The 27,663-nt window shown below is 35.2% G+C and overlaps 1 protein-coding gene across 1 annotated transcript in view; it reads right to left on the bottom strand.

Annotated features, from left to right (window-relative positions):
- Positions 1-27,663, bottom strand: part of IQCM (IQ motif containing M) — a 243,171-nt gene that overhangs the window by 101,225 nt on the left and 114,283 nt on the right. Inside the window, exons 9-10 of the mRNA XM_074338725.1 lie at positions 26,457-26,601; positions 21,027-21,161 (exon numbers count right to left, since the gene is read on the bottom strand). Coding sequence (XP_074194826.1) covers positions 21,027-21,161; positions 26,457-26,601 — 280 coding nt within the window. The remainder of the gene's footprint in view (positions 1-21,026; positions 21,162-26,456; positions 26,602-27,663) is intronic.

Below are 27,663 nucleotides of genomic sequence, written 5' to 3'. Positions count from 1 at the left end.
TTGGCAGAGACAAGTGGACAGCAGGTTGTGGATCATGTGGCTCCTGCTTCCTGTGCCTCCAACCCAGCCGCCAGCGAGAATATAGTGGTATGACTCCCCTATCTATGGCTCCGTGGGTGTTCCTTTTAGGCCTCACCATATCCTGCGTTCCTATGTGGGGAGCGGGACCAGAGACCCCACATGACACCCTGCATGATATAAGGCCAAGCCCAAATCCAAAGGGCAAGGAAGCATATTCCACCCACAATGCAGCTAAAGCTAGTTACATGGTGTCATGCTGGGCGTCATGCGGGGTCTCAGCTCCCGCTCCCCACATAAGAATGCAGGACATGGTGAGGCCAAAAAGGAACACCCACAGAGCCACAGATAAGGGAGGCATCCACCTTTCTGCAATCCGCGCTTGCCAGCCACCATCTTCTTGCTAGCCCCCATTTTCTTGCTAGCGTAGCCATGGCAGTTATATTAGTGGCCAATAGCTCACTGGTTACAGCTGACAGCCAACTAGCCACAGCTGATGGCCATGCAATCACAGTTGATGGCCATTTACTACCTGAGCCAGCACCTTTCCATGTGACGGCGAGAGCCTGGAAACTGCACTCCTGGCTCTGTCCCCACACATGGTCAAGTCCAATACCAAGAGTGTAGACAAATATACTCCTACAGTGGAAGTAGTAGGGAGAAAATGATTATTTAACAAGCCTAAAAGTCATAATTTACTTTAAGGAAATTAGAGTAGGTCTCTGCTAACCTTGTGCTAACTGAATAGATGAGGGAGACATGGAAGTCGTCTTCCCCTACACGCCATCACCTGCCTCAAATGTTACTGTTAAGTCTCTGTGCTATGTAGGAATCTTCTGGTATAACTCAAGCTTCCCCAAAAAGGAGGCAATAAGTTTTTAACAAAGCAATGAATTTTTATGTCTTTTTTTTTTTTTTCAAATAACAGAACATTTAGGGGACTGTCTCAGTAGCATATTCATAAGTTATATGGATCAGGTATAAAGTAGCAGCCAAGAAAAGAAAGGAAGGAAAGGAAGTCACAGATATTATGGGGGAAAAAAGAATTAAGAGAACTTGACAGCTGATTGAATGGTGTGAAACAAGTGGAAAGAATTTTAGGTTCCAGTGGATATTGAAATAGAAATGACCCTCAGAATATTGGAAATGTGAGAAAAGAGCACAGCCAAGAAGACAGATGAGGGAGAGAGGGAGGGAGGGAGGGAGGGAGGGAGGGAGGGAGGGAGGGAGAGAGAGAGAGAGAGAGAGAGAGAGGTGGAAGGAAGTCTTGGACATAGAAATGACAATGAAGGTTGAGAAAGGTGATGAGGTCATCTAAGGAAAGCACTGAGGAAAAGTACAAAAAGCAATTACAGAAAGCTTCTTGGGGAGTTTCTGCCTTTAGGGAAGAGTTAGGAAAGGAAACAAAGAGAAAGAACACCTGAATTCAGCTTCCTTTTCCAGGGCAATTTAACCATACAATAAATAATATATAACAGATCCCACCATTTGATCTGAAAAAGATAGCAGAAAGATGACACTAAATCCGTATGTTGTGATTTCTTGTCAAACAGTGCAAGAGACCGTTTACCAGCCATTAGTGCTCTTTTCCTAGATAGAAATCACCTTCCTGAATCCAGTAAAAATAAACAGGAGCAAATTGATGCTATCTAAACATAAAGTTTTATGCAAACTTTTGATTGGCACTAGTTAATGTCTATTTGACTCTATCATTGTGGAAAATTAGAAAATACATTCTAATTATTTTGCACATAAAGAGAGTGTCATTTGCTTTTCTTTGAATCAGACCATACCCTTGACTGTGCCTTTTTAAAGCGGTGCATTTTATAGATATGCGTCATGTTTTTAAAACACTGTCATGTTTGATCCCTATTGGGCAATATGCAGTAGACTTGGTTAAGACCTTTCCACCAGATGGCAACAGTATGGTAATAATGGTTAACATTTTTAAAACATTTATCTTTCTGTCAGGCACTGCTCAAAGTTCTGTCTGTATATTAACTCATTTAATTCACACAACAAGTTAATGAGGTGGGTATCATTTTTACCTTCTTTTGCACATGGAAAAACAGAGCAAAGGTTGTTGAGTAACATACCGACTTTTCATTAATGGCAGATGCAGGACTGAGCCCCACAAAATCTGGCTCCTGAGTTCCCTGACAATATACCTCTTTACACAGGAGATTCATGGTTTTGCCTGTTGTCCCAAAGTAAATTTTGATGGCATGTCCTTTAATTCTCATAGTGTCCCATTTGGGATAATATATTGTATGGTTAGCCTACCCAGAGCCCAAACCCTTAACAACTTACACAAAGCTGCCACTCTGGCAAAAAGCTAGCAGTGTTAAGGAAGGAAAAAGAAAAATGAATAAAGTATTGCTAAAAGTGGTAGGCAGATTAATAGTGTACCATCTCAAGGGGCTAGAGAACATAGCAGATTTTTTTTTCCTTATGTATAGAAATGTAATTTGAATGCTCCAGGTGTCACCAACCTGTCAGCATAAATAAAGTTTCATTAGCTTTAATGTACAAATTCTAATTGCTCTTAACCCCATCTGAATGATTCTAAGACGTCACACTTTTCTTGAAGTCTTCCCCAGTTATAGTCGAGTCTCCACAAAATACATCACACATGTGTAGACACAACCCATTCATGCTCTGCCACCTTGCTTCTCGTTAGAAATCTGACACCCATCGGCTACTTAGTGGGGAAACCTCTCCTATCCCATATGCTCCATAAAGACACCAATCTCTCAAATGCCCCAACCTCTCATTGTCCTACTGTGCACAGGAGCTCTCTGCTGCCAGCTACTGTAGGGCTGCAGAGGACCAAGCTGCCCTGAACTCTGTGAAGAAGCAGGGCTAACGGCAGAATGGCTCATTAACCCACTCTGCTATGTGATTTTTTCTTACCTGGGCTCCTAAGAGTCAGCTTTGATCCAAAGTCTCACCACGTTATTCATGAACAGTTCTGTCTGTTCACGGGCATAACCCCTCTTTACACAGGGCCTCAAATCTATTAGTTAGAAAACAAGAGGTGAGAGGGAAGAATCTGTCACTTCAATTTTCCTATTTGCCATTTTTCAGCACCTATGCATTCAAAAGAAGAGGAGAAGGAGGACAAAAATAGGAACAGAGAGAGGGAGGGAAAAAAAACACTTTTCCCTTCATTTTTCTACCATGAAAATAAATAATTACTTCACAATGTTCAAAATTTACATAAAAAATGACTCAGTTTCTGTCTAAGAGACAGAAAGAAAAATGATCCTACTTTTTGTAATTGTGTAATTCTGTTTAAATGTACGAGTATTTCAAGGTTCTTCAAAGACAGTCAGAAGTTTCAGGTCAAAATGCATTCATATGCCATTCAGTTGCAGAGTTGACCCTTTACACAGTGATTGGCCTAAGGTTTTTCCAATGGTAGCTATTACTTAAATGTCTCTAATAACAACATGGAAGACTTCACTGATAACTGGGTGTTGCTCAGACAAACACTAAATTTGTCCAACTTGGGAGATAAGGATAACGGTTCCTGAATAAATCAATAAGATTAAATTGGCCCTTTGGACTCATACCTGCCACCTCCTCTGCCCCTCTAGGCCAACTGATTGGAGCATTTGTTTTGTTCTTCAGACTAGATGGTCATGGATGGTCTGAGTGATGATGGGAGCGGTTGCCAGGGGTCAGCAGACCTAAGTTCCTCTGGGCTGCAAAAAGATTGGGGGCTGAGGTGGAGAGGCCTGTGGCAAGGATCAGAACACCACCTCTTATTCTGAGACAGCTTGGACCAGGAGTGATAAGACCCTTGGAAACAAAGTGCTGCCTATTCCAGAGAGTATTTGTTCCCTTTTCACTGAAGGGAGGAAATGGGTGAGCCCAGAGCTTCTGACACTAGAAGCTGAGAGAGTCTCTACTGTTGGGATCACCAGGGAGCACACAGGGTTCTCCCAGTTCTTTCCCATGCCTTGACAGCTATTGCCAACTTATACAGTGATTGCCAACTTATCAGCCAGCCCTGATAAACCATAGGGCTGCTCCCCTAAACGCTATCCATACTGTCAAAATTTTAGGTAATGACCAGCTGGCCCTGGCCTCCAAGATATAAAGAACCATACATATGCCAAGGAAAATAACTCTACACTCCAGGAACCCAAGAGCCATGCAGAAGAAGAAATTTAACACCCAGAATCAATGACTACTCATAATAGAATAGAATTGCTGATGAAAACAGAAAACCATTTGAAGAAAATAAGGTAAGACAATGTAAGTAAAATTAAAAACAAACAAAAAACTATTTATATAACAGCAAAAATATGATTCTCTACTTTAATAATTCAATAGGTGAGTTGAAAAAGAAGATAGTAACTATTGAAGCCTGATTTAGTAGCCTGGAAGATGGTAGATGAAATTAATTCAAGAAATAAAAAGGAGGGGGAAAAAAGAGGTCAATATCTCTAGGGAAAAGATAAGCAACATGCCAATAGTTCCAAGAAGTATAACATGCAAATAGAGATTTTATAAGAAGAAAGTAATTGGGGGCTGGAGGAGAGGAAGGGTAATCAATCAAGTGACAGAAAATAATTTTACTTGAATTAATCCATATTTGACTCTACAAATCGAAAGGGCTTACCAAGTTCTAAAGTTCCAATCAGGGTTGTAAGAAAAGAAACAAAAATAGCTATCTCCTGGTCAAATTCTCGAACTCCAAAGATAAAGTAATAAAAACATGTTGCATAATTCCAGACTGAATAGTGCAATTAGTTACAAGGGAAAAAGAATCAAGAAGGCATTGCATTTCTCAAAACGTAGGAAGTTAAAAGACAGTAGCATAAAATCCTCAAAATGCCAAAAGAAAGAAATGTTATCTAATACAATTTATATGCAAAGGATGGTTCACATGTAAGAAAACAGTATATATATATATGCAAGAATTTTGAAACCACATTACCCATGTATTCCATCTGAAGATAATGACCAATAAAAAATAAGCCAGAAGAAAATCCACATGGTAGAGGAAGATAAAGAGGAGAGAGTGGTGAGCAATAATCCTGAAATATCTACATCAATATTGCTACAGTGATGGATAGATAGATAGGTTTGTATGTGGAATCTAAAGAACAGAATAAACAAACAAAACAGAAATAGACTCACAGATACAGAGAATAAACTGATGGTTGCTAGATGGGACAGGTGTTGGGTGGATGGGTGAGAAAGGTAAAGGGATTATGAAGTACAAATCAGTAGTCAGAAAATAGTCACAGGGATGTGAAATACAGTATGGAGAATATAGTCAATAATGAAAAAACTACGTAAGGTGTTAGATGGGTACTAGACTTATCAGGGGAATCACTTCACGAATTATATAAATGCCTAAACACTGTGCTGTATACTTGAAACTAATATAAAATAATATTGAATGTCAACTATGATTAATAGGTAGGTAGATAGATAGACAGACAGACAGACAGACAGACAGACAGACAGACAGATAGATAGATAGATGATAGAGATATTCATGAGATGTAAAGTACAACATAGGAAATATAGTCAATGGTATTATAATAGCTATGTAAGATGCCAGATGGGTAGTAGACTTGTTGGGGTTATCACTTTGTGAGGGGTATAAATGTCTAATAATAATTATGTTGTTTTGTACACCTGAAACAACCAAAAAAAGATGCTTCAAAGAGGCACCTAAACCAAATATCCCATACCTGTTTTACTTAACCTTTAAAGAACAAACAATTTTAATATTTTAATTATTGTACTTTCCTAAACCATAGAACATGACAGAAAATCTTTATTTTATAAAACCAATAAGATCTAAACTGCAAAATTTGATAAAGTGATTCCTAAATATCTACAAACTAGTCTTATGAAAATAGCTGAAATATTCTAAATAAAATATTACCAAATAGAACCAGCATGATTCCCACTTTTAGAAAACTATAGTTATTCTAAGAAGTCACAATGCTAGAATATGTATCAGTCAGTATGTACTGAATCAAAATATTAAAATAGGAAAAAAATGTCATTAATAGATGTTGAACGGGCAATAAATTTAATCAAGCAGGCATTCCTAACAAAAACTTCAATACAACAGACACATAAATCAGTCCAATAGAATAAAAGACCTTCAATGAGCTCTAGATAGTTGAAAATTTAATATACAGAAAAGAATTTTCATTTAGTGGCCAAAATTAGTAATTAACTGAGTAAATGGAGTTGGTATAAGTGGATATCAGTATGGAAGAAAGTTGGACCCCTCCTCACATCATATCCAGATGTAAGTTACAGGTTATTAAAGATATGTAAAATATAATAATAATTTTAGAAGAAAATTTCAGTAGGCTCTGTGTATAACTTAGAGTTTGAAAAATCTTTTCAACCATGTTTAATCCACATTTAATTCATAAATAATTAAATAATACTATAAGGATAAAATAGTCTAAGTAAACCTTTAACAATTTATATTGTTTTTGATGATTACACACATTTGTAATCATTGGACCTAGGAAATTCTATGAAAAAATAATATTCATGGTAATATGTTAAATATATACCCTGTGAAGGATTGATATCCAGACCAAATGACAGTCATTCTGACATTCTTTTTATTTCATTAACTTTTGTTATTTCCTCTACATTTTGCTTATTGCTAAAGGTTATATTCCATTAAAGGAAATTATTTATAAAAATTTGCAAGTAATCAATTCTATTATTTATTTTTATAACCCTCAGAAAAAAATAATTACGCATAATTTAGTTTGTAGGATATTTACAAGTCAGTATAGCAAGGAGAATTCTAGTTGCATGCCAAAAAGTATTTTCCTATCTGACTCCTGGAAAATTAGGGTCTCAGCAAGAACTAAATTATAATAGTGGTACCAAACTGAGAAAGGAATCACCAGAACAACTTACTATAAAAAGATTATGATTACCACTCCCCTCAAATAGGAAACACTAAACTAAGAATGATTTGGCCATGCCAACCAAAGCAGGTTTAATAGTTCAATCCGTTCCCCACAACAGGAAGAAAAAAGATGTAAAATAACTAACACTTATGAACCTATAGATGTGTTGCTTTATATATAATATGCATTTTCTTATTGTTATGGACTGAACATTTGTGTGAGACCAAAATTCATATGTTGTAGCTCTAACCCCCAATGTTATTGCATTAGGAAGTGCAAATTTGAGGAGCTAACTAGGTTTAGATGAGGTCATGAGGGTGGATCCCCTATGATAAAATTAGCGCCCTTAACAGAAGAGAAGGAGATACCAGAGCTTCCTCTCAGGGCCATATAGTGAGAAGGTGAATTTTCTTCAAGCCAGAAAAAGGCTTGAGCTTTCCAGCCTCTAAACTGCGAGAAATAAATGTCTGTTGTTTAAGCCATGCAGTCTATGGCAATTTGTTATGGAAGCCTGAGCTGACTAAAATGCTACATATATTTGTAAAATAAGTCTGTATTTTTAATTTCAATGTGTTTCTTTTCAGAAACTGTTCCAAATAATTATTTCTTGGATGTAACTGGCAGCTACCAGTTTTTAAAATGCATTATATGCAGCACCGGCAGAGATAAGCCCTACAAAGGAGACTGCACACTAGTTATCATTCTGTTTTATTTTTATTTTAACAATAAGAATAATGCCCATTTTTAACATTTAAACATTTGCTATGATTAAATAGTTCATTTCTGCTGACTCATAACAGACACTGGTCTGATACTGTTTATTAACTTTCCTATGAACATATTGTTTATAGCAGGTGTCTGATTATCATAACTGGTCACTGAAGGTCCAATGTTGGCCACATAAGAGCATAACTGCCTGGCAGAAGTGCCAGCTCCTTTATAACCTCATGTATTTGAATCCTAATCAGGTTTAATCCCTTTCCCTTTTGTTGGGTGACTCATACTTGGTTGGCTTTGCAAGTGTGTCCTAAGTTCACCAGATCATTGCAGAAAACTATTTAAATATGCCTGAATAGATATGGCTTCAGGCCACCTTGGAGCTCTTTTCACCTTACAAACCTTAAAAGCAACATACCAACTAAACAAATACAAGAGCAACAAGATGCCCCATTGGGAGCTTGGTAAACAAAAGCGATGCTGGTATGAAACCTCGATATGCACAAAGTGACACATTTGCAATAGATCCACAAGAGATGCCCCATGCTTGAAATCATATCCCCCAACCAAACCAAGCAGAATACTCATGAATAAGAAATTATTACCTGGGCAATACTATAGGATTTCCACAGGCTTTCTTGGAGATGAGTTTTGGAAAGTTCTGAGAACAGACTTTATCTGAAGGGTCACTTTCCTTCTTGGCCCCAGACAAAAGATAAGGCAACTGAATAATCTACTTTTTATCATGTCTGAGTATATGGGCATGTGCTACCTTTGTTGTGTTTTCCTACTCCACTAACTTTAGAGGAAAGTAGGGAAGATCTTCCTTTTATGTCTCTTCCCTTAATATTGGCATGTGTCCTTCATTCTGCTGTGTCTGGTGATGTCATCTCTCCCCTCCTTTCTGTACAAAAGATTCTATTCTATGAACTGTCATAGCAGTGAAGAAAGGTAAGATCTCTGCCATATTGGAAATCAACAGGTAAATAGAGGCGATAAACAACAAACAAACAAATATATATAATATATATGTAATAGAAAGTCAGATAAAGATATGTAGAATGAAGGAAATAAATATTAAATGGAGGATGGAGAATGATAGAGGGCAGAGGACAGTGGGATATTTCTGAGAGGAAAGTCAGGAAAGGTCTTTCTAAGCAAATGATATCTGAGCAGAGGTGTGAGTCAAACTGTTGCAAAGTGATCCATGAGGAAAGAAAATTCTAAATAAAACAGCAAGTTCGAAGAATTTGTTGTATTTAAAGACGTAAAGTCACCAGCCTGACTGAAATAGAGTAAGCAAGAGGGAGAGAGGTAGGAATTGAGGTCAGACAGGTAGAAATGTTATCATTTGTTAGATGTTTAAAGTTTATTCTATATGTGACAGGAAGAAACCAGAGAATTTTTAAATTTTCATTTTTAAGTACTTCAGGTATATAAAAAAAAAGAAACAAAGGAAAAATGAGCATCTGTGTACATAACACCCAACTTAAGAAACATTGTAAGAGAATTAAATATCCTTCAGACCCCAATAGCAACAAAAGAAATAAGGCCCTTAGAAATAAGTCTATTAAGCAAAATGAGTAAGTTATAGAGATCTGCTATACAACATTGTACCTATAGTAAATACACTGTATTGTGCACTTAAAAATTTCTTAGAAAGGTAGATTTCATGTTCAGTGTTCTAATTACAATACCATAAAATAAAACAAAAAAAAAAAGAAGTCTAACAAATGTTATATGATTTTTAGGGTGAAAAAATAAGAAAACTATTGAAAAATATAAAAGATGTAAATATAAAATTATGGTATGAAAGTATAAAATATAAAAACTTAACCTAATATGTAAAAATATTTAATAGCTGAAAGAAATCAATTCTCTACAAATGATTTCAATATTAGTTGCATTTTAAATAGAACTGGAAAGACTAATTCTCATATTTATATAGAAGTAAGAAGGTCCAAGGGAAAAAAAGTGTTAAAACTTGCCCTGCCAGGTCTAACGATTCACTTTAAAGCGATACAAATTGGGGTACTGGCACAGGGATATATTAAGAAATAAAAGAAATAGAACTGAAAATCTAGAAACAGACCCAGAGTTAGATGGAAATTTGATATATCGTAAAAGCAGCATTGCAAATAATGCAACTACCATATATCATCCCTTTACCTTTTCTCTACTTCTTCCACCTCAGATCCATGACTTTATATGGAGCTCCGATTCAGCTGTACTGGAGAGCTCTTCCTTTATGCAAAAATCACATTATTTCACCAGGAGCTTCCAGAAGTTTCACCTGGGCTAAACTCAGCAGCATTTCTGACAGAATATTAAGATGGAGGTTTCAGTTTTGCACTTAGTTTTTGGTAATGCTGGATTCTTGCCCTGTACCAATCTTAGCTTCTCTTCTCTGAAACTAACTTGAGTTCTCTTGACATGCATAGACTCCTAAAGAGGTATTTCTTCTTTGTTGGTGGTGGGGGTGGGCCGGGGGGTGGGGGGGATAGGGGAGGTGGTAATCACTATTCTGAATTTGCAGTTCTCCTTCATTACTCATGCCATTATGCTTTCACTGCATATATATGTACTCTTAAATAATATAAAATATCATGTTGAATACCTAATTCTTTTTACATAAATTATGTGTCTTTTTGAAACTTTTTCTTTAACTCATTCTTTTTTAAAAAACATATTTATCTATGTTGATACATGTAACATCAACTCACAACCTGAATAATATTTATTATGTAATTCATTGATTCTTTTTATAGGTCTGAAGTACTTCATAATACGTCTTTAAAAGGGAAAAAAGAATGGGAGGTAAGGAAGTAGATATGGCAAATAGACTCAACATTTTTGAGGAGTTGCTTATAAAGGATAGCAAGGAATTGAAATGGTAACTGAAGAAGGAAGAACCAAAAGATTATGTAGCGTGTAGGGAGGGTGACCGTAAGACGGGAAATAGTCCAGGTGGGAAGAAATAAGTAATAAAGAAGAGACAGGAAATAATCAACAGTAAATAAAAAGACAGGATTGAAATTCTTGAGTAGCCCAGGCAGAATGGGATACTGTGGTCAAAAAGGATAACAGGGAAAGTTCATTCATTGCAAGAGGAAAAAAAGCAAGTTCTGAGGGTGTAGATGCTGGGAGCTTGATAGATTGAGAGGCAAGAAGGTAGTATTTTCTAATTGTGCCTATGATATCTATCTCATTAGTGATAAGGTCTTCAGCAGAGGGGAGAAAGATGGAGGTGTTTAAAGTTTGAGGAGGGCCAAGATCATGTAGAATATTAATCCGAGCAAAGAGGAGACTGAACTAATTTGAAAAATGGAATCAAATTGCCTGGTAGTTCTGAGGGTCTACTTGATATTTATGATCAGAAATTGAAAGTTAAATAAATCAGCATTGTGAGTTTGTCTCCAGCCATGCCATGGTCATTTGCTTGAACTAGGCAGAAAGTTGGTTCTATCAGATTCAGCATCTTGGAAAATAAGTTTGAGTGTAAGAAGTTAAAAATGTATACAGAGGTCCCATGGAATGAATCCAAGCTCCATAAGATGAAAAGTTACAAACCTGAGGGGTTATGACTACTGTAAATATGGTAAAATTAATGGATTAAACGTCCCCATGTGGTTACAGATTTATTGAAGAGAACTAGAAAAAAAATGAGCCAGAAAGATGTTGGAAGCTTACAGTTACTGGTAATGACAAAATCTCCTTATAACCAAGGAGTAAGTAGTTATAAGAATATGGTCTTTAGAAATGAGGACTCAAAAAAAGAAGAGCCCCGATTGCACTGGAAACTATCTGCAAGCACCTCTAGAAGACTGAAAGAACCGAAGACAACTGGAAGCAAACAGCATAAAACATCCTCACAGAACTATAAATGCTACAGTCCTGCAAATGTTACCGGTAGGGAGCTAGTTATCATCGGTAGACTCACCAGTTTAGAATACGGTAGTTGATAGTAGAGCTATTCATCTTTCACTGCAACCAAAAACATCATGCAGGGCATGGGCTTAGGAGTGTTTCTAACTGTGATTGGTTTTAGGTATCGACAGGAAACACAAAAGCATGGCATAAGCAAGAGGTATGCAGTAGTCATATTAATAATCCTCTCATCCATGAAAAGAACTACACTTTAGTCTGTAGAATAATCAAAATTTTTTTTCCAAGGGAAGGTTAAGCAGACTAAGATTTACCTGCTACAAATTAGCTGATATGGGGCATTAATACATGACGGGAGATCTCATTCTGTTTCTAGCTACAACCATCAAGGGTGAAGTTCACCTGCGTGGCACAGGTACAAGGCTGGCGTTGGGTGGAGTTCCCAGCACTCTAGTGACAGTTCCATCCTCTTTCCCTCAATAGCCTTTAGAATTCCAGCATGTGAAAGTGATGTTTTAGGTATTATCTTTTAATCCATTCAAATGTATTGCTTACTTTAAAAGTCTGGGTACATTACCTTTCTTAGAATCAAAATAATTTGGAACGCAGTTTACAACTCACTTAAATACATGAATATGTTATGAGACCTCAGTTAAAAGTCATTCTTTAAGTGATTGTTTAATATTAAATGTAAATCTCAATGCTAGAAATTATGCACAATAAATTACAAGTGTGCATTAAATTTTCCATTGTCTCTGATTAGTACTATGAATTAAACTCCACGAGAAAAGAAGGGGAGGTTCTGTTATCTGCCTTTATTGTAGGCAGTTATTAGTGCTGATAGGAGTTACTACTAACTATAATACATATGCTATGCAAATGTGCTTACAGGTTTTTACCCCAAAAGATATCTATACAACATCAGCTGAAAACATGTTTGGTTCTTCATCATACTAAAAAATATAAGCATTGGTAGATAATGAATGATTGGCAGGAATACTTCTAAAGAATAGAAACCCAACACCGTTATAGTAGGAATATGAGATATTTATATTAAAAATGTCTGAAAAACTATGCCCTAAAAGCAACTTACTCTATAAATATCTCTACATAACAGGCCAACGTGACTCTGATAAAAAAACACATTTACACAATAGTATTACCATGTTGATTTCAATGTGGAAACAGTCAGAGAATGCTAAATTTGGGAAATTGAAAGACCAAAATGAAACTCTAATGGGCTTCTAGCTCTAGTGGTAAACTTTAAAGAAACAAGCGTTTAGCATTAACAATTGGCTTCAATGCTGCCAAACTAGCAGCATCCCGCAAGAGGCTTGGTTTTACCAATCTGAGTCATAAGCTTTCATTTCAATACCACTTACAATTTGTACAGAGTCTGATACACTTCACAGTATGGGATAATCATGGTGCTTTACTGACCAGAGCATAATTTTTCAAAAAGCTTGATTCAGAAATGCTGGAAAACGTTCATTCCTAAAAATGACTTAAGAAGTGGATTAAGAACTGCAAAACTTACTTTACTGTAAAGGGCGGAAAACAACTTTAAGTCCTTTGGAAGTTTTAACTTCACTGTGGTAATTAACAAAACTCTGGATTCAGTGAAATGCCGGAGAAAAACAAAGCTCTTTAATGCTATGTTTGTAAGGTTAGAATAAATATGCTATATCATAAAATTTTGCATTTTGTAAAAATTTCTGATGAAATATTTTATATTAATGTTTATCTCATTTATCAGAGACTTGCATAGCAAAGTTGTTCTCACCAGGGTGTTTATATTCTGATATTACAGTAATTTAATCATATGAAACAAAGACTTGCTAGTGGGTCTCTGCATGTTAGGAGTACTGGGTGTGTAATCTTAATAAACTGTGATCTAACAAAAGGAACCTAAAGCCTTGTTTCTAACAGACTTATGAAAGTAATTATACCTTTATTGAAGTTGCACCATTCTCAAACTCCCGCTGTTCCTGCTGTTTCGTAAAGACGGTTATTTTCTACTTAAAGAAAATGGACAGGCTTTAGAAGAATAGCTGGTGTTAAGTTATATTACAAAATTTAATCAGATTCTCTGTGCAGCTTATACAACAATGGTACAAATATTTCAACCCAAACATGAAAGACTCAAAGATTCAAAACCAAAAAAACAAAACAAAACAAAAAAACCAGAATGGCTAATTAGAGTAATTCACTAATTGGAGTAACAACTTACATGACTGTAAGAGGAGAGGATGGAGAGAAAAGGGGAAAATCTTTCACTGGCCAAGGTCATTCCCAGAGTACATTATTAGCATAGGCTTTCACAGGCTTTACACAGCCATGGCTAGGGTGAAAGAAGGCTTTAACAGAGTTAAATAATGTAAGATGAGACCAAATGTCAACAACCATCTTTTAAAAAGTGTTAGGGGAGAAAGCAGGCAGAATTACAGGAGCAGCTGCTTGGATTAGGTAGCTGAAGCAAGGTGATGATAGGCAGCTTTCAGGGTTGCTCTTTGCCCCAAGGGTTTGATCTCTAGTTTATTCAGGGGTATTTAAGCTCTAGGGAAACGTGTTTAAATAGCTCCTACTGACACAAAACTGATTTCTATCCAAAATCTAATTTGCATTGTGCATTGGGAAACATCAATTTTCAATAGGCAGATGACAGGTGAATAAGGGACTCACAAGAAGAAGAATACGATAGGGAAAAGCCAGCACAGATCTTAATGAATGATCTGGCATCTTTTAGTCAGCAGTTTTAGTAACATCTTGCCCTTTCCAGTTAGCCACCAGCAGACACAGATTTTCCACTGTTCAGTATTACCAGCTGTCCTGAAAATTCTAATTCGCCTTGCCCACAATCTCTTATGTATTAAACCCCTGACTTTCTTTAATTATCTAGTTACCCAATCCTACAATGATTGCTTCAAGTCTTAAACATTCCCTGCAATCTTTTCTGATTTTCAAATGTAAGACATAATACCTGTGTCATCTTAGCACTTGATACACATATGGATGTATAAGCATTTACAACACTGTACTTTCTAGTTATATATGTGCATGTCCCTTCAGTTATTATGAGGACTCTGAAACCTTTGAACCATGATATATATCACAGCACATATTAATTGATCCAGAGATGTGTGTTAAATATATTTGCAACAACAACTTTATCCAAAAGAGTCTGGATTGCCACAACAAAGGAGGGCATCCATTTAATATGTCTAATTAATTTCCTTTAACTTTATGATCTATTCTTGAAATTATCAATCAGAGAAGAGTAAGTACTTTTTACCTCTCACATGGCTGAAAGCATCAGAGAATATCTATTAAAATATTTGGAGGAAAAGAGTGGCATCCTGCTACGCAAGGGCTATAGACACCACTGACAAAGTCTTTATATTTTTGTAATATATAGAGTCTGTAGATTCACGGGAATTTAGCAGCAGACCCATCAGAGGAAGTGGGAAAACATCAAGAACTTCTAAAATGATCTAGTGTTATATGAGACAAATACCTTAATTTGTACTAAAGAACTTGATGGCAGTATAGCTCAGGGACTCTTTTTACTAGTGAGGTGGAGGTGATAGCAGAAGGACTAGCTAATCATTATTTAATCATTAGGACAAGTGCTAGGCTTTCCTAACTCTGACCACATCTTAAATCCTCTTTATCGCTTCATTACTGATAACCTGATTTTGTACTAAGAATCCTACTCATTTACTTGCCTTTATACTTCTTTAGCATTTGGACCCTCTCTAGTGAACAAATGTAGACCACTAGGTCATAGGCTCTACTCAACTGGATCATGACAAGAGTATGAAGACCTGAACCAATATCAATATGCCTAAAATAAGGATTATTACTTTCTCCCCATAACCAGCCATCATAGGAAGTTAAATTGATTTGAAGAGGTGGGGAAAAATCCACACCATTGGCACTGACAACTGACATAACACACCTGATAAGAAATAAATGGAGAGAAGCTGCAGCTCTCTTAGCCTGAGGTTCAGTTTAATTGGGGCAACACAGACCAGCCTGAAATTTAATAGGTAGATTCTGGAAATAAGAAGGCCATAGAAGAGTTTGATAACCCCTGCACACATCTCAAGTAACTGGGCAACGATGGGAATAAACAGGAATAACCAAGAACACCAGTGGAAAGTAAAATATGAGGCAGACACAAAGTTGAACATTGAATGTGCTCCCCAAACCACATAAAGATACATAGGCAGAGGGATCCAGATGTTTGAGTAAATACTCTGTCTAATCATAGGCTGACAACTAAGTTATACAGATCAGAGATGACATTTTGAGGAGTCACTCTAAAAAAAAATTTAATAATTAAAATAATAACTGAGCAGAGAAATGAATAGCCAAACACCATGAGGGAGACAGATCAGATTCCACATATTAAGTGCAGGTAGGTTACTAAACTATTAAATAAATACACCCTTGGAGTAGGGGAGGTCAGAATCCCTAGTTACAACAACATGTTAGCTAAAATGTCCAGTATTCAACAATAAAAACAACAACAACAAAAATAAACCCTTCAAATAAATAGGGAAGTGTGAACCATACTCAGGAGGAAAAAAAAGCAGTCAATAAAAACTGACTCTGAATGGACTCAGATGTTAGATTTAGCAGACAAAAACCTCAAAGATGCTATTATGAATATGCTCGAATAATTGAAATAAATTGTATTTTAAAATTAAAGAAAAATATGAAAATTACTCAAAATGGGGATTATCAAGAGAAATGGAATCTATAAAAAGTTAACTAAATGGATTCTAGAGTACAAAAATATAACAAAAAAATGAAAAAAATTACAAAATGGGCTCAGCAACAGATTTGAGAAGGCAGAAGGGAGAAATTGAAACTTGAAGACAGATCAATAGATATCCACTTTTAAGAACAGATGGAAAAAATAAACAATCACAGTCTCTCAGACAGCTCTAGGATAACCTTACGTGTACTAATATAAGTTTAACAGGGGTCCTAGAAGGCAAGAAAAGAGAGAAAAATGTGAAAAAAGCAAACAAAAACAAGGCGGAAAAATTGCCAAATTTGATTAATCTACAGATCCAAAACATTTAATGAATCTGAAGTATGATAAACCCAAAGTGATCCATGATCCACACCCATTTCTGTTGTTTAAGCCACTCGGTGTGTGGTATTTATGGCAGCCCTAACAAACTAACATACCAGGAGATGCCTCTGTTGACAGATGATATTGCAGATCCAGTGGACACTCCACATGTCACTACATAAATGCCCTCCATCTGTATTTAGCCACAACCACAGAAAAAGAGAATGAAAAGCCAAATGGACTTAAATTTTGGTGGTTGGAGGCCAGAAATAAAAATTAACTCCTTATAGAAAAACAGTGAGTTCATGGACTGAGATTTGTACCAGCAATGTAAATATACACTGGAATCACATTTTTAGTATATAAAAATGGTAGCCAGATTGCCAGACACTTTCCCCAAATGTTCGTGATGGCACTAAGACCTCTTTATAACAGCTGGGTACCTAGTCTAGTTGACCTCTAGTCAGTAGCCACATATAGTCCTGGAACATAAAATTGCCAGTATTTTTCATTTCTTCTTTTGTTTTTAGTGTGTATTTTCAAAATTTTTACAATAAAAATGTGTTAAATTTCTTTTTTATAAGTTATTTAAAATGAGGCTTTAATAACATTCTACCTCTAATACATCTGCATTCTTTACCATCAGTATTTGCCAGTACCTCATATTTCTTATATCCTAGAATTCTGTATCTTTTTCTAATCCTCTTTAATCCCTTTTCTACATAATTAAAATTTTATTGTTAGAGTACCTGGTCATATGAAAAGCATTTAAGGAAAATCATTATATGCTTCCTATTCAATAACATAAAGCCATATCTTGAGAACATAGCAGCAAACGCAGTGCTGTCTATTTGTGGTAAAAAAAGCTACTGTGTTTCCCTGAAAATAAAACCTATCTGGACAATCAGCTCTAATGTGTCTTTTGGAGCAAAAATTAATATAAGACCTGGTATTATATTATATTATACTATATTATGTTATATTATATTACATTACATTATATAAAACCCGGTCATATATTATAGTAAAATAAGGCCGGGTCTTATATTAATTTTTGCTCCAAAAGACACACTAGAGCTGATTGTCTGGCTAGGTCTTATTTTCGGGGAAACGCAGTATGTTCCAAGGAGCAGGAGACCCAGCATATAGTTACAATTTGCCACTAGCTAGTCAGGGAAACCGAAATAATTCACATTCTATCCCAGGCCATAGTTTCTTCAGATGCACAGGACATGTTAGGTTAAATAACATCCAAGCACCTTCTATGTTTTTTATTTTAAGATTTTTGTCTAAGACTCCACAATGAAAATGAATTTGTCTTCATTGTTGTTTTTAGTTCAATTTCAGAAAGTAAACTAAAAGTTCTATTTAGATGTTGGGAAAATATTGGACAACTTTTAAAGTGTAAGTTTCTAAAAATTAGGCAGATGTGAGAATTGATAATATCTACTATTTTCCTTGCTTTCACATATGCTATTCTATTGTTATTAGTTTCATTCATTGAGATTTAAATGAATCTCAAGTAAAGGTTCTCATGATTGCATAGCCTTCACCTTTTAATATGAGCCTATACATGCAGCCTAAAGTTGCTTCACTATTCCAAAAGAAGACTTTCAGATGAAAATCATGTCCTCAGTCACAAATTTTTTTTTTGTTACCATAGTGATAAGAATAAAATTTTTTTTAAAAAGCTAAAAATACCTGAACACATAGTTTTAGGAATTTGACCTACTTGGTGTCATACACTGAAGAAGTTAATCAACTGAATTAACTGCATATGCGTTAGGTGAAATATTCTACTGGATGAAAAAATGCGTAGGTTGCACATCTGGAGCTATTATCCACAATCAAAGAAGTCAGTATGAATGAAGATGACTGACAATGTAAAATGCATAAAATCAGATTCTCTTAAAAAGGGACTATACTCCAGAAGCAAGTAGAAGACCATTAATCTAGCTCCATTTCCCCCAAATTTTACTTTCTTTCCATTGCTTAGAACATTCCATTTTAGATGAAAGCTTCTCATGCACAGAAAGAATTTTTCTAATTGGATGGAACAACATAATTGGACATACACTTAAAATTATGTTAGAGTGGCTCCTTTCTATAAAGGAAAGCTTCCCAATTTTAGGCATTATAACAAAACGATATGGTTTTAAATTAAGTTTTCTTTTGAAAATTCTAGTTTTCATAAGAAATTTAATAGACCCATTCATTTACTATATTGCAAGGCATTGAACTAGTCTATGAAAGATCAATAAAAGGCAGTACTAGCCGTCAAAAATGTTGCAATCATCCATCTAATTATGTTTTCATGATATTGACTTTTAAAATGTCTCTCATAGTAAAATGGAAAGAGCATTAAACTCTTAAAGAGACCAGGGATAAAGTTCCAGCTCTATTAATGAACTTAGAAAAGTCTCTTTCTAAGTCTCAGTTCTTTTATCTGTAAAAGAAACATAAAGAGCATATCACTTCCTCTAGAACACAGATCATTGTGATAATCAAGAGAGATGATGTGGGTGGAAACCAATGGATGACATTCAATAAATAATCTCTATAAAAAATAAGACATTATACAATTAGGTTCAACATTTAAACATTTCAAAATAAAAAATAATTATGAAAATTTATTTTCATAATTATTTAAGTATACTTAAGAATTTCTTAAGAATAACAATAGCAAACATTTATTGAGCACTTATAACACATATTTTACATGAATTATTTCATTTAAACCTCACACCAGTCCAGTTATTTAGATAGTATCTTCCTTTTATAGTTGAGAAAATGAGTCATGTCAGAGATACATTATCCAACGACATACAAATAGTAAATGGTAGAGCCAGGAATTAAACCAGGAAAGCTAATTCCAGAGCTATGCTCTAAATCTAAGGCTTTATGATATACTCCAAAATAATCAGTAGAGAAATATATCTTTCTGAAACTGTTAATTTGAAAAGAACTTATATTTTAAATTACTAACAAAAATCAGTATAAGTTTCTGAAGTGCCTAATTGATTCTATTTTGCTGCATTTATTTTTTTTCATATTATTATTATGCTTTATAAAGTGGAAACAATTCAATGGACAACATAAACATATTATAGATCATCAATATGACAGATTATTCCTCAATTATAAATAATGTTGTAAAAGTATTTATGACTTGGAAACTTATGAGTATGGTTAAGCCAAAAAAAAAAAAAAAGCATATTTTCAAACATGTAGAAAATAATCTCAATTTTCATAAAAATGTTACATGCACAGAAAAAAACTGGAGAGACATCACGTGTTCATCATTGCTATTTCTTAACAATTTTACATATTTCTATATTCCCAAATTTTCTATAATAAATATTCAACGTTTTTGTCATGAGGAAAAATGTTACTTAAACATTCAACCTAGCTATGATGACTGAAGATAAAATGATATGGATGCTTCTGCCAGTCTGTGAACAATATTTAGAAACATATTTAGAAATAGTCTAGAAAAGTGTTCTAGAACCAGGGATACAGCAGTGGTAAAGCGAAGCCCGTAGATAAGGAATTAGGTAAATTTACACTAAGAACTAATGAAGGAAGAGAACTTCAAACCTATAATGGATCTTTAACTTTGTCCCTCTGACTTTAATCACACCTTCTTACAGGCATGTGAGCCCTACTCCTCTATTTAAAAAGGTCCTGCTATGTTTTGTTTTGTTTGTTTACCTTTTCTTCTCAATTAAACTGTGGCTACATCCATCCATCATCTCTAAACATGGAAGCAAGCCATAATAGTACTATCGACATAGAAACATTGAGAATAATCTCAAGGAGCTAAGGAAAATTCATTGAGATTTCCCACATCATGGTGACAAATTCCACTTCTATACTAGTGTTTAGAGGAAAGAGGAATGTCACTCCATTCAAATTATTAAATATTCTTATAAAATACTATCTTTTCATGTACTTACTGTTCAAAAAAGAAATGATTTTCTGACTGTAAAATTCTATGTATTGAAATAGTTTACAATGTTTACACATTTAAACTTGGCTATATTATTTAGTACCAAGTTTACAATCCAGGAGAAAGCTTTTTAGCATCGGTATTTAAAATACGGTGGTTTAAAATATACTCAGTTCGATATAACTTATATCAAACAATATATTAAAAGCATAAAAATTTAAAATCACCTCCTCCATCCACGTAAAAAAAAACACTTTATTGTATGAACCTCTTTTAACTTTTACATCTTTCTTCTTATATATTAAAATCAGATTTTAAAAAAATTGAGGAAAACAACTTATAAAACCAGTTTAATAAAAGTTAGAGAAGGAAGGAAGGAAAGAACAAGAAATAGACAGGAAGGAACAAAGAGAAAGGAAAAGCAGGAGGAAAGGAAAAAAAATGACAAACTACTCACCCCAATGGATCAGGTCGCAAACGTGATCAATTTGCTGCTGGGTTGGGTAATGACCACAGTCGTTGAAAAACTTAAGGAGATCACTTCTTTGCAATCCTTGCCAATCTTCTCTCTTGGCAAACATTGTTTCATAGACTAAAAGGGGCGGCGGGGAAAGATGAAAGAAAATATTTTCTTTGTAAATAATATATCAAGTACAAATCACCTAAAAGTTTCATCTGGATTTGAAGAAACTTTAAGCGCAGTTTTAATTTTGTGTCTAGTGATAAGCCCCCATGCTTGGAGGAGCACTATGCCCACCTCCTAGGGAAGATTAGAAGGAAACGGGCAGGCTTCTCCCTCTCACATTCTGCAGGAGTAAAACTGAGACTTGCTTCCCCAAGGAGAACATCAGCATCCTGCGGCCTGGTTTACATGACAGTTCTCCATAGACACTACATACGTGAACGCTCACTGCATCAGTGTCAGGATTCCTGATGGTTAATCAGTATTTACAGGATGACAGGGCTTGCCTCAGTATAGGTTTAGCTCTGAAATAGGGGCTGATCAGTGACAAAGGGGACTGGAGTGGTTTCTCGCAAAAGTTAATGTATATCCTGGCATTCAGCCATATGCATCTCAGCTTTCTATTCATTCATTCATTCATTCATTCATCCATTCGTTCAGCTGAGGTGGGCAGTCATGAGACAGCGACAAAGTCAAGAAGTGTTTAGTGATTGCCTAAATATGAGTAGCTATTCCAGATCCTGAAACACAGTAGTAAAATAAACATACATTCATGTTTAGTATATCTATGTCTTTGTCTCTCTTTTCAAATAAGCAGACTAGAGCAGTTGCTGTAAGTGTCCCCATCCATATTGCCTTATCCGTTACATTTCTGTGCATTCTGATCTGACTTATCTGCATTTCTTTGCCTTCCCTCTGGCTGTGGGACTTCACTCTGCCCACCTGTGCAGCAAGCGAGACATACCAGGGAGTTAAGGCTCCCCCTGGACTGGCCCTCAACCAGTGGACTTGGTGGATAAGGACCCAGCATTTGTGGCGAGTTGCCTACACTGTTCCAAAGAGGAACTAAGTTCCAGGTGCACACATGGTAATCTGTTTGATAATACACTCTTTTTTTTTTTTTTTTGATCACTTCCCTGTCTCTCTTCTCCATTCTAACAGTAGTTCCCAGGATCAACTCACAAATAAGTTAGTTGTACATGAATTCTTGTCTTAGGGTCTGATTCTAAAGAAATGAAAACTAACGCACAAAGAACATCACCTTTTACTTTAACATTAAATATATTTATCCTTGAAAACTTATATACACCTTTATGAGTTTTTCTTTGAATCAGTCAGGTTTGGATGTTTCTCACTAGATCAGACTGATGCACATATTAACATTATGGCTTTGTAACTACATTGATAGATAACAATGTCCTTAACCTGTATATTATGCCCTAAAAGCAAACACTCAGCAACATACTAGCAGAATTAATATTATAGGCAGGTGTAATTAGGGTCGATATAAAACTTAAATTGTGAAAATTAAAATAAAAATTTCTGGTCATTGAAAGATGCATTAAAAAGGTGCATAGATATCTGCCAGATAACAAATCCCCCAATTAGCAATCAAAATATGGAAAGGATGGAGAATTGTCTAAGGAACATGAAGACAAATAACAATTTGCAAATTCTATGGACTCTAGAGTTACTTCAGACCTCACGGAAATGGATGTCTTGGCTGGTAATTCTTTAAATCGTTCATTTAGCTAATTCTCTTGTACTGTTCAGATCCTATGCTGGACAGAGCACCATTTGTCCTAACTGGACTCCTCTATGTCCTCGTCTCATGTCAGCCTATTCTCAAAAAAACTGCCAGAATGATGTGTTCAAATATGAAACCCATCATGGCCCTTGGTTCACAGCCCTCCACAGCTCTAGCAAGGTAAAATCCAAAGGCCTTTTATAAAGCCTGATACAACCTTGCTCCCACTCGTGTATCATTTTGCTCTGCTCTAGCTCACAAATTCCATTCCAGGGATATTCTCCTGGCTCTGGGTTTTGGTCTTTGTGCTTGCTGCTCCCTTCGAGTAGAACATTCTTCCTCCACATACCCACCTGACCCACCCCTCATTTTCTTTAAGGTGTTTACTCAAAGTACACCTCAGCTAGAAACCACCAGAGTCAAGGCTGGAAAATATAGCAACATAGGATTTGTCCCCAAAAAACTGAGAAATTATTTTTACATGAAAAAATAGTGAACTCTGCAGCTACAAATCAAGGAGAAGTCATGTAATGGAAGTAAAACTAAGATAAATAAGCAAGATTGTATAAGGTAAAAAAATTAATTTAGTGACAGAGTTTTAAGGATGAAGAATAACTAGTAAAACTAGCAGGAGCATTTTGAAAAGGATGTGTGATTTGGAAGTTGGTAGCTAAAAATAAAGTGAGTAGAAAAGGTCGTCAGTATAATAACTATTTCCTATTACATATTTTGATACATATTAATATATCTCTACATTCATACTATGGAATATAAAATTACTATGCACAAAAGAGTATTAAGAATACCTTTCTGATTATTAACTAGAGATAATAATACTGTATTCATATTTGAAATTTGCTAAGAGAGTAGATCTTAAAAGTTCTCATATAAGACAAAATATTTTCTAATGATGTATGGTAACAGATGTCAACTAGACTTACTATAGTGATCATTTCACAATATATACAAATATCAAATCATGATGTTTTATACCTGAAACCAATATAATATAATGTTATATGTCAATTATACCTCAATTCCAAAAGGACTGCAAAAAATAAAAGAATATATTTCTGAATTTTGTATTAGTGGGTGGAGAGTTTATGTACAAAAGTCTTAAAATCTGAGTACATAGAGGCATAATCTCTCCTTCTCTCTCACTTTTTTAAAGGGTATTTAAGTAGAAGGAGTGCCAGGAGCTTCCTAATGAGAGAAGGGTTTTCTGTTTCTCTGCCTCGCTCTCTCACTTGCTTTCCCTTCCTCCCTTCTTGTTCCTAACTTCTCATCTCTCCAACACTTTGCTCATATATAATCATACATAAGCTATATACATAACTGTGAATAACTGAGTATATTGTCAGTATCATTTTGAACACATTGTTTCAAAATAATTCATTTTCTCTGACATTTACTGTGGATCTGGTCAAGCTTCAGAGGTAAATATCACAATATGGTGGTGCCCCACACCCCCTTCGCTGGGTCCCCCTGGAATTTTTAACTCTACGAGTTGTCCACACTGAGCCTCTGGTCATTCATCAATTACTGTCCATTTTCCTCCCCTGGCCCTGGCTGCCACATCAGTTTGTGCTTGTGAGTCTCTGCTCTGAGAAGCTGTGACTTCTGATAGTCATATGTCTATCTCTTCAATCTTGAGGGCAGCGGCTTGCCCTGTGTCCTCCCTTATTTTACAGATCCAAGATGAGTTGTTGATATTTTAGTCTGTTCAGCTATTTCACTTGTTGTTAAACATGGAGTGGTGATTTCCAAGCTCCTTACATGCAGAACAAGAAACCAGAAGTCCTCATTTATTACTTTTTAAATCAAGAAACTCACTTCAGATTGAAAGACACACACAGACTGAAAGTAAATGAATGGGAAGTTATTTGATGAAAATGGAAATAACAAAAAAAGCTGGGGTAGCACTACTTAAACCAGACAAAATAGACTTTAAAACAAAGGCTATAACAAGAGACAGAGGAAGACCCAGTAATTCCACTTCCTGGTATTTAACCCAAACTGCTACTTGAAGGCAAAGTATGTATCCATATGTTCAGTGCAACATTGTTTACAATGGCCAATAAAAGAATGGGTAAAGAAGAGGTGGTACATATATACAATGGATTATTGCTCAGCCACGGAAGGGAATGGGTTCTTGCCATCTGCGATGGCATGAACGGACCTGGAAGGTATTGTCCTGAGTGGACTATGTCAGTGAAAGAGAGATGCAATGTGGTTTCACTTATATGTGGCATCTAAAGAACAAAATACAGTGGTACTTCGGTTTTTGAACATGATCCGTTCGAGTTCTGAAACGTTCGAAAACCAAGGCTTGGTTTCCCCATAGAAAGTTATGCAAAATGGATTAATCCATTCCAGACCTTTAAAATCAACCCCTAAAACTGCAAATTTAGCATGAATTTCACTATCTAATGATACCATAGATCCATAAAATTTACAGCGTTTGTAGACCAAAGTGTTCGTCAATGGAGACGCTTGAAAACTAAGGTACCACTGTACACAAACAAAACAGAAACAGACTCATAGATACAGAGAACATTTTGATGATTGCCAGGTGGGAGAGGAGTTGAGCAGGTGGGTGAAAAGGGGGAAGGGATTAAAAAGTACAAATTGGTTGTTACAAAGTAGTCATAGGGAAGTAGGGTATAGCATAAGGAATACAGTCAATATTGTAATAACTATGTATGGTGTCAGATGGGTACTAGATTTATCGAGGTAATAGATGGGAGAGGGGCTTGGAGGCAGAGTGAAAAAGGTGAAGTGATTAATAAGTACAAATTGGTAGTTAGAAAATAATCATGAGGATGTAAAGTATAGGGAATATATTCAATAGTAACATAGGTAATAACTATGTATAATTACATAGGTAATAACTATGTATAATGACAGGTGTTCACTAGACGAGTTGGGGGATCACTTCTTATATAAATGTCTATCCATATTCTGTGCACTTGAAATTAATATAAAATAATATTAAATATCAATTGTAACTGAAAAATTAAAATGGGGGAAAGGTGAAGGGCAGTAAGAGGTCCAAATTTCCCCATATAAAACAATTAAGTCATGGGGATGTAATGTACAGCATGGGGAATATAGTCAATAATATTGTGATAGCGTGGTACGGTGTCAGATGGTTGCTAGACTTATGGTGATCACTTCCTTAGGTATATAAATGTTGAATAACTATTGTGTACACCAGAAATTGATATAATATTGCATGCTAACTATACTTTAATAAAAATATTTTTAAAATGAATAAAAATAAAATGAGCATGAAAAAAAAAGGCTTAAAGTGATAGCAGTTTACCTAGCTCCCTGAGGCAGAGATTATCCCTTATTTTTTGCTCCCTAGAGCTCTAGTAGAGCTGTGTTTCATGTTCTGAAATTTGATTCTTGAGCTATCTTTCCTATATATTTGCTTTAAATATTCTTTTGCCTCTGGTTAGCCAGAATGAGTTTTCTATTGTTTACAAACACAAGCTCCTAATAAATTCATCCAAATGTATGAGTATAATACATCACCTTAAAATGCAGCAGCTTACAGCAATATGGTTTAACTTTGTTGTCTACAGGCAATTATATATAAATTATATGTAAAATTTAAATGGTTAAATTAATTCCAAACCTAAAATCGGATCAGAAACAAATAGACCCCTTACATTTTTTTCTGTCCATCCATTCCTCTAGTTCTGTAAAGTTTACAATTTGTCTTGTCCTCCAAAGACCAAGTCGACATTTAACACGTTGGATTAGTCCATGATATATGTTTATAACTGCTTTCAAATTTGGTCCATGACACAAAGCCTATAAAATATAAACATAGACAGTAAATCTCCTTATATATTTCTGCTATTTATATGTAATCTGATTTTGCCCCTTTCATTTCATCTGTTTTACCCAGTTTCTTAGATTATGGATGTGTTTATTCATGTTTCTTCCCTAGGTTGGTTAAATACATGCAATGTCTCACTGTAGTGAGATAATCTCCCTGACCTTCAAAGAATTTCATTATGAGTTACTTTATCATCCGATACTCAGACTTTCCATAGAATAGCGGTTTCAATGATGGATACTTTCATAGGGCCTTCCTAGGTTGGTGCCCAGATTTCTATAATATGTAGCCCAGTCAGCCCGAGGGAAAAAAAAGAACGTTTTATTATTCTGTAATGGGTGAATCTTGCCTAAGCTATCCACTCTGGATCCTCAAATCTTTGTATTTTCTTCCTTTTGAAAACTGTATATTCATGTCTTTTACCAGTTTTTCACTGGACTTCTTCAGGTTTTTCTTGTTGATTTCTAAAATCTCTGAATGTTAAAAAAAATTAACTTTTTAACACATGTTCAAATCTTGTTTTATCAACTAATCTTTTATATTTGACTATATCTTTCTGGATATGAATTTTCTACATTCTAATACACTTTAAAAATTTTTTTAGTATTCATCTATTTCAGGATTTTTTTCATTTCTAAGTAGCCAGTTCCATTTCATTTACCAATTCAATTATATTTACATTTTCTAGCTCATTAGTTTCCTACTTATCCTTATTAATTCTTTTTAATGTTTTTATTCCCTTGCTGTTGACTTTTTTAATTAAAGAGTTAATTCATCTATTTTCATTCATTTTTAAGAATGTATTTAACGTTGATGAATTTTCCTGAGTCAGCTTTCTTTTGATGTGCTTTGTATACCATGTTACAAATGAAAAAACTGAAGCATAAAATCTCTCAGTAACTTTCCAAAGGTCCCATAGCTAGTAGGTTGCAGAATTGGTTTTGAAACCATAACAAGAGCACTCCAGAGCCTACACTTTTAATTATTTACTCTATTCCTCTTAACTTACTTGAATTTAGTATTTTAAACCTATT

Source organism: Rhinolophus sinicus, linkage group LG07, assembly GCF_036562045.2.
Source record: "Rhinolophus sinicus isolate RSC01 linkage group LG07, ASM3656204v1, whole genome shotgun sequence".
Lineage (NCBI taxonomy): Eukaryota > Metazoa > Chordata > Mammalia > Chiroptera > Rhinolophidae > Rhinolophus > Rhinolophus sinicus.
The sequence above is the reverse complement of the archived record's forward strand: the minus strand, read 5'-3'. Positions and strand labels throughout refer to the sequence as shown.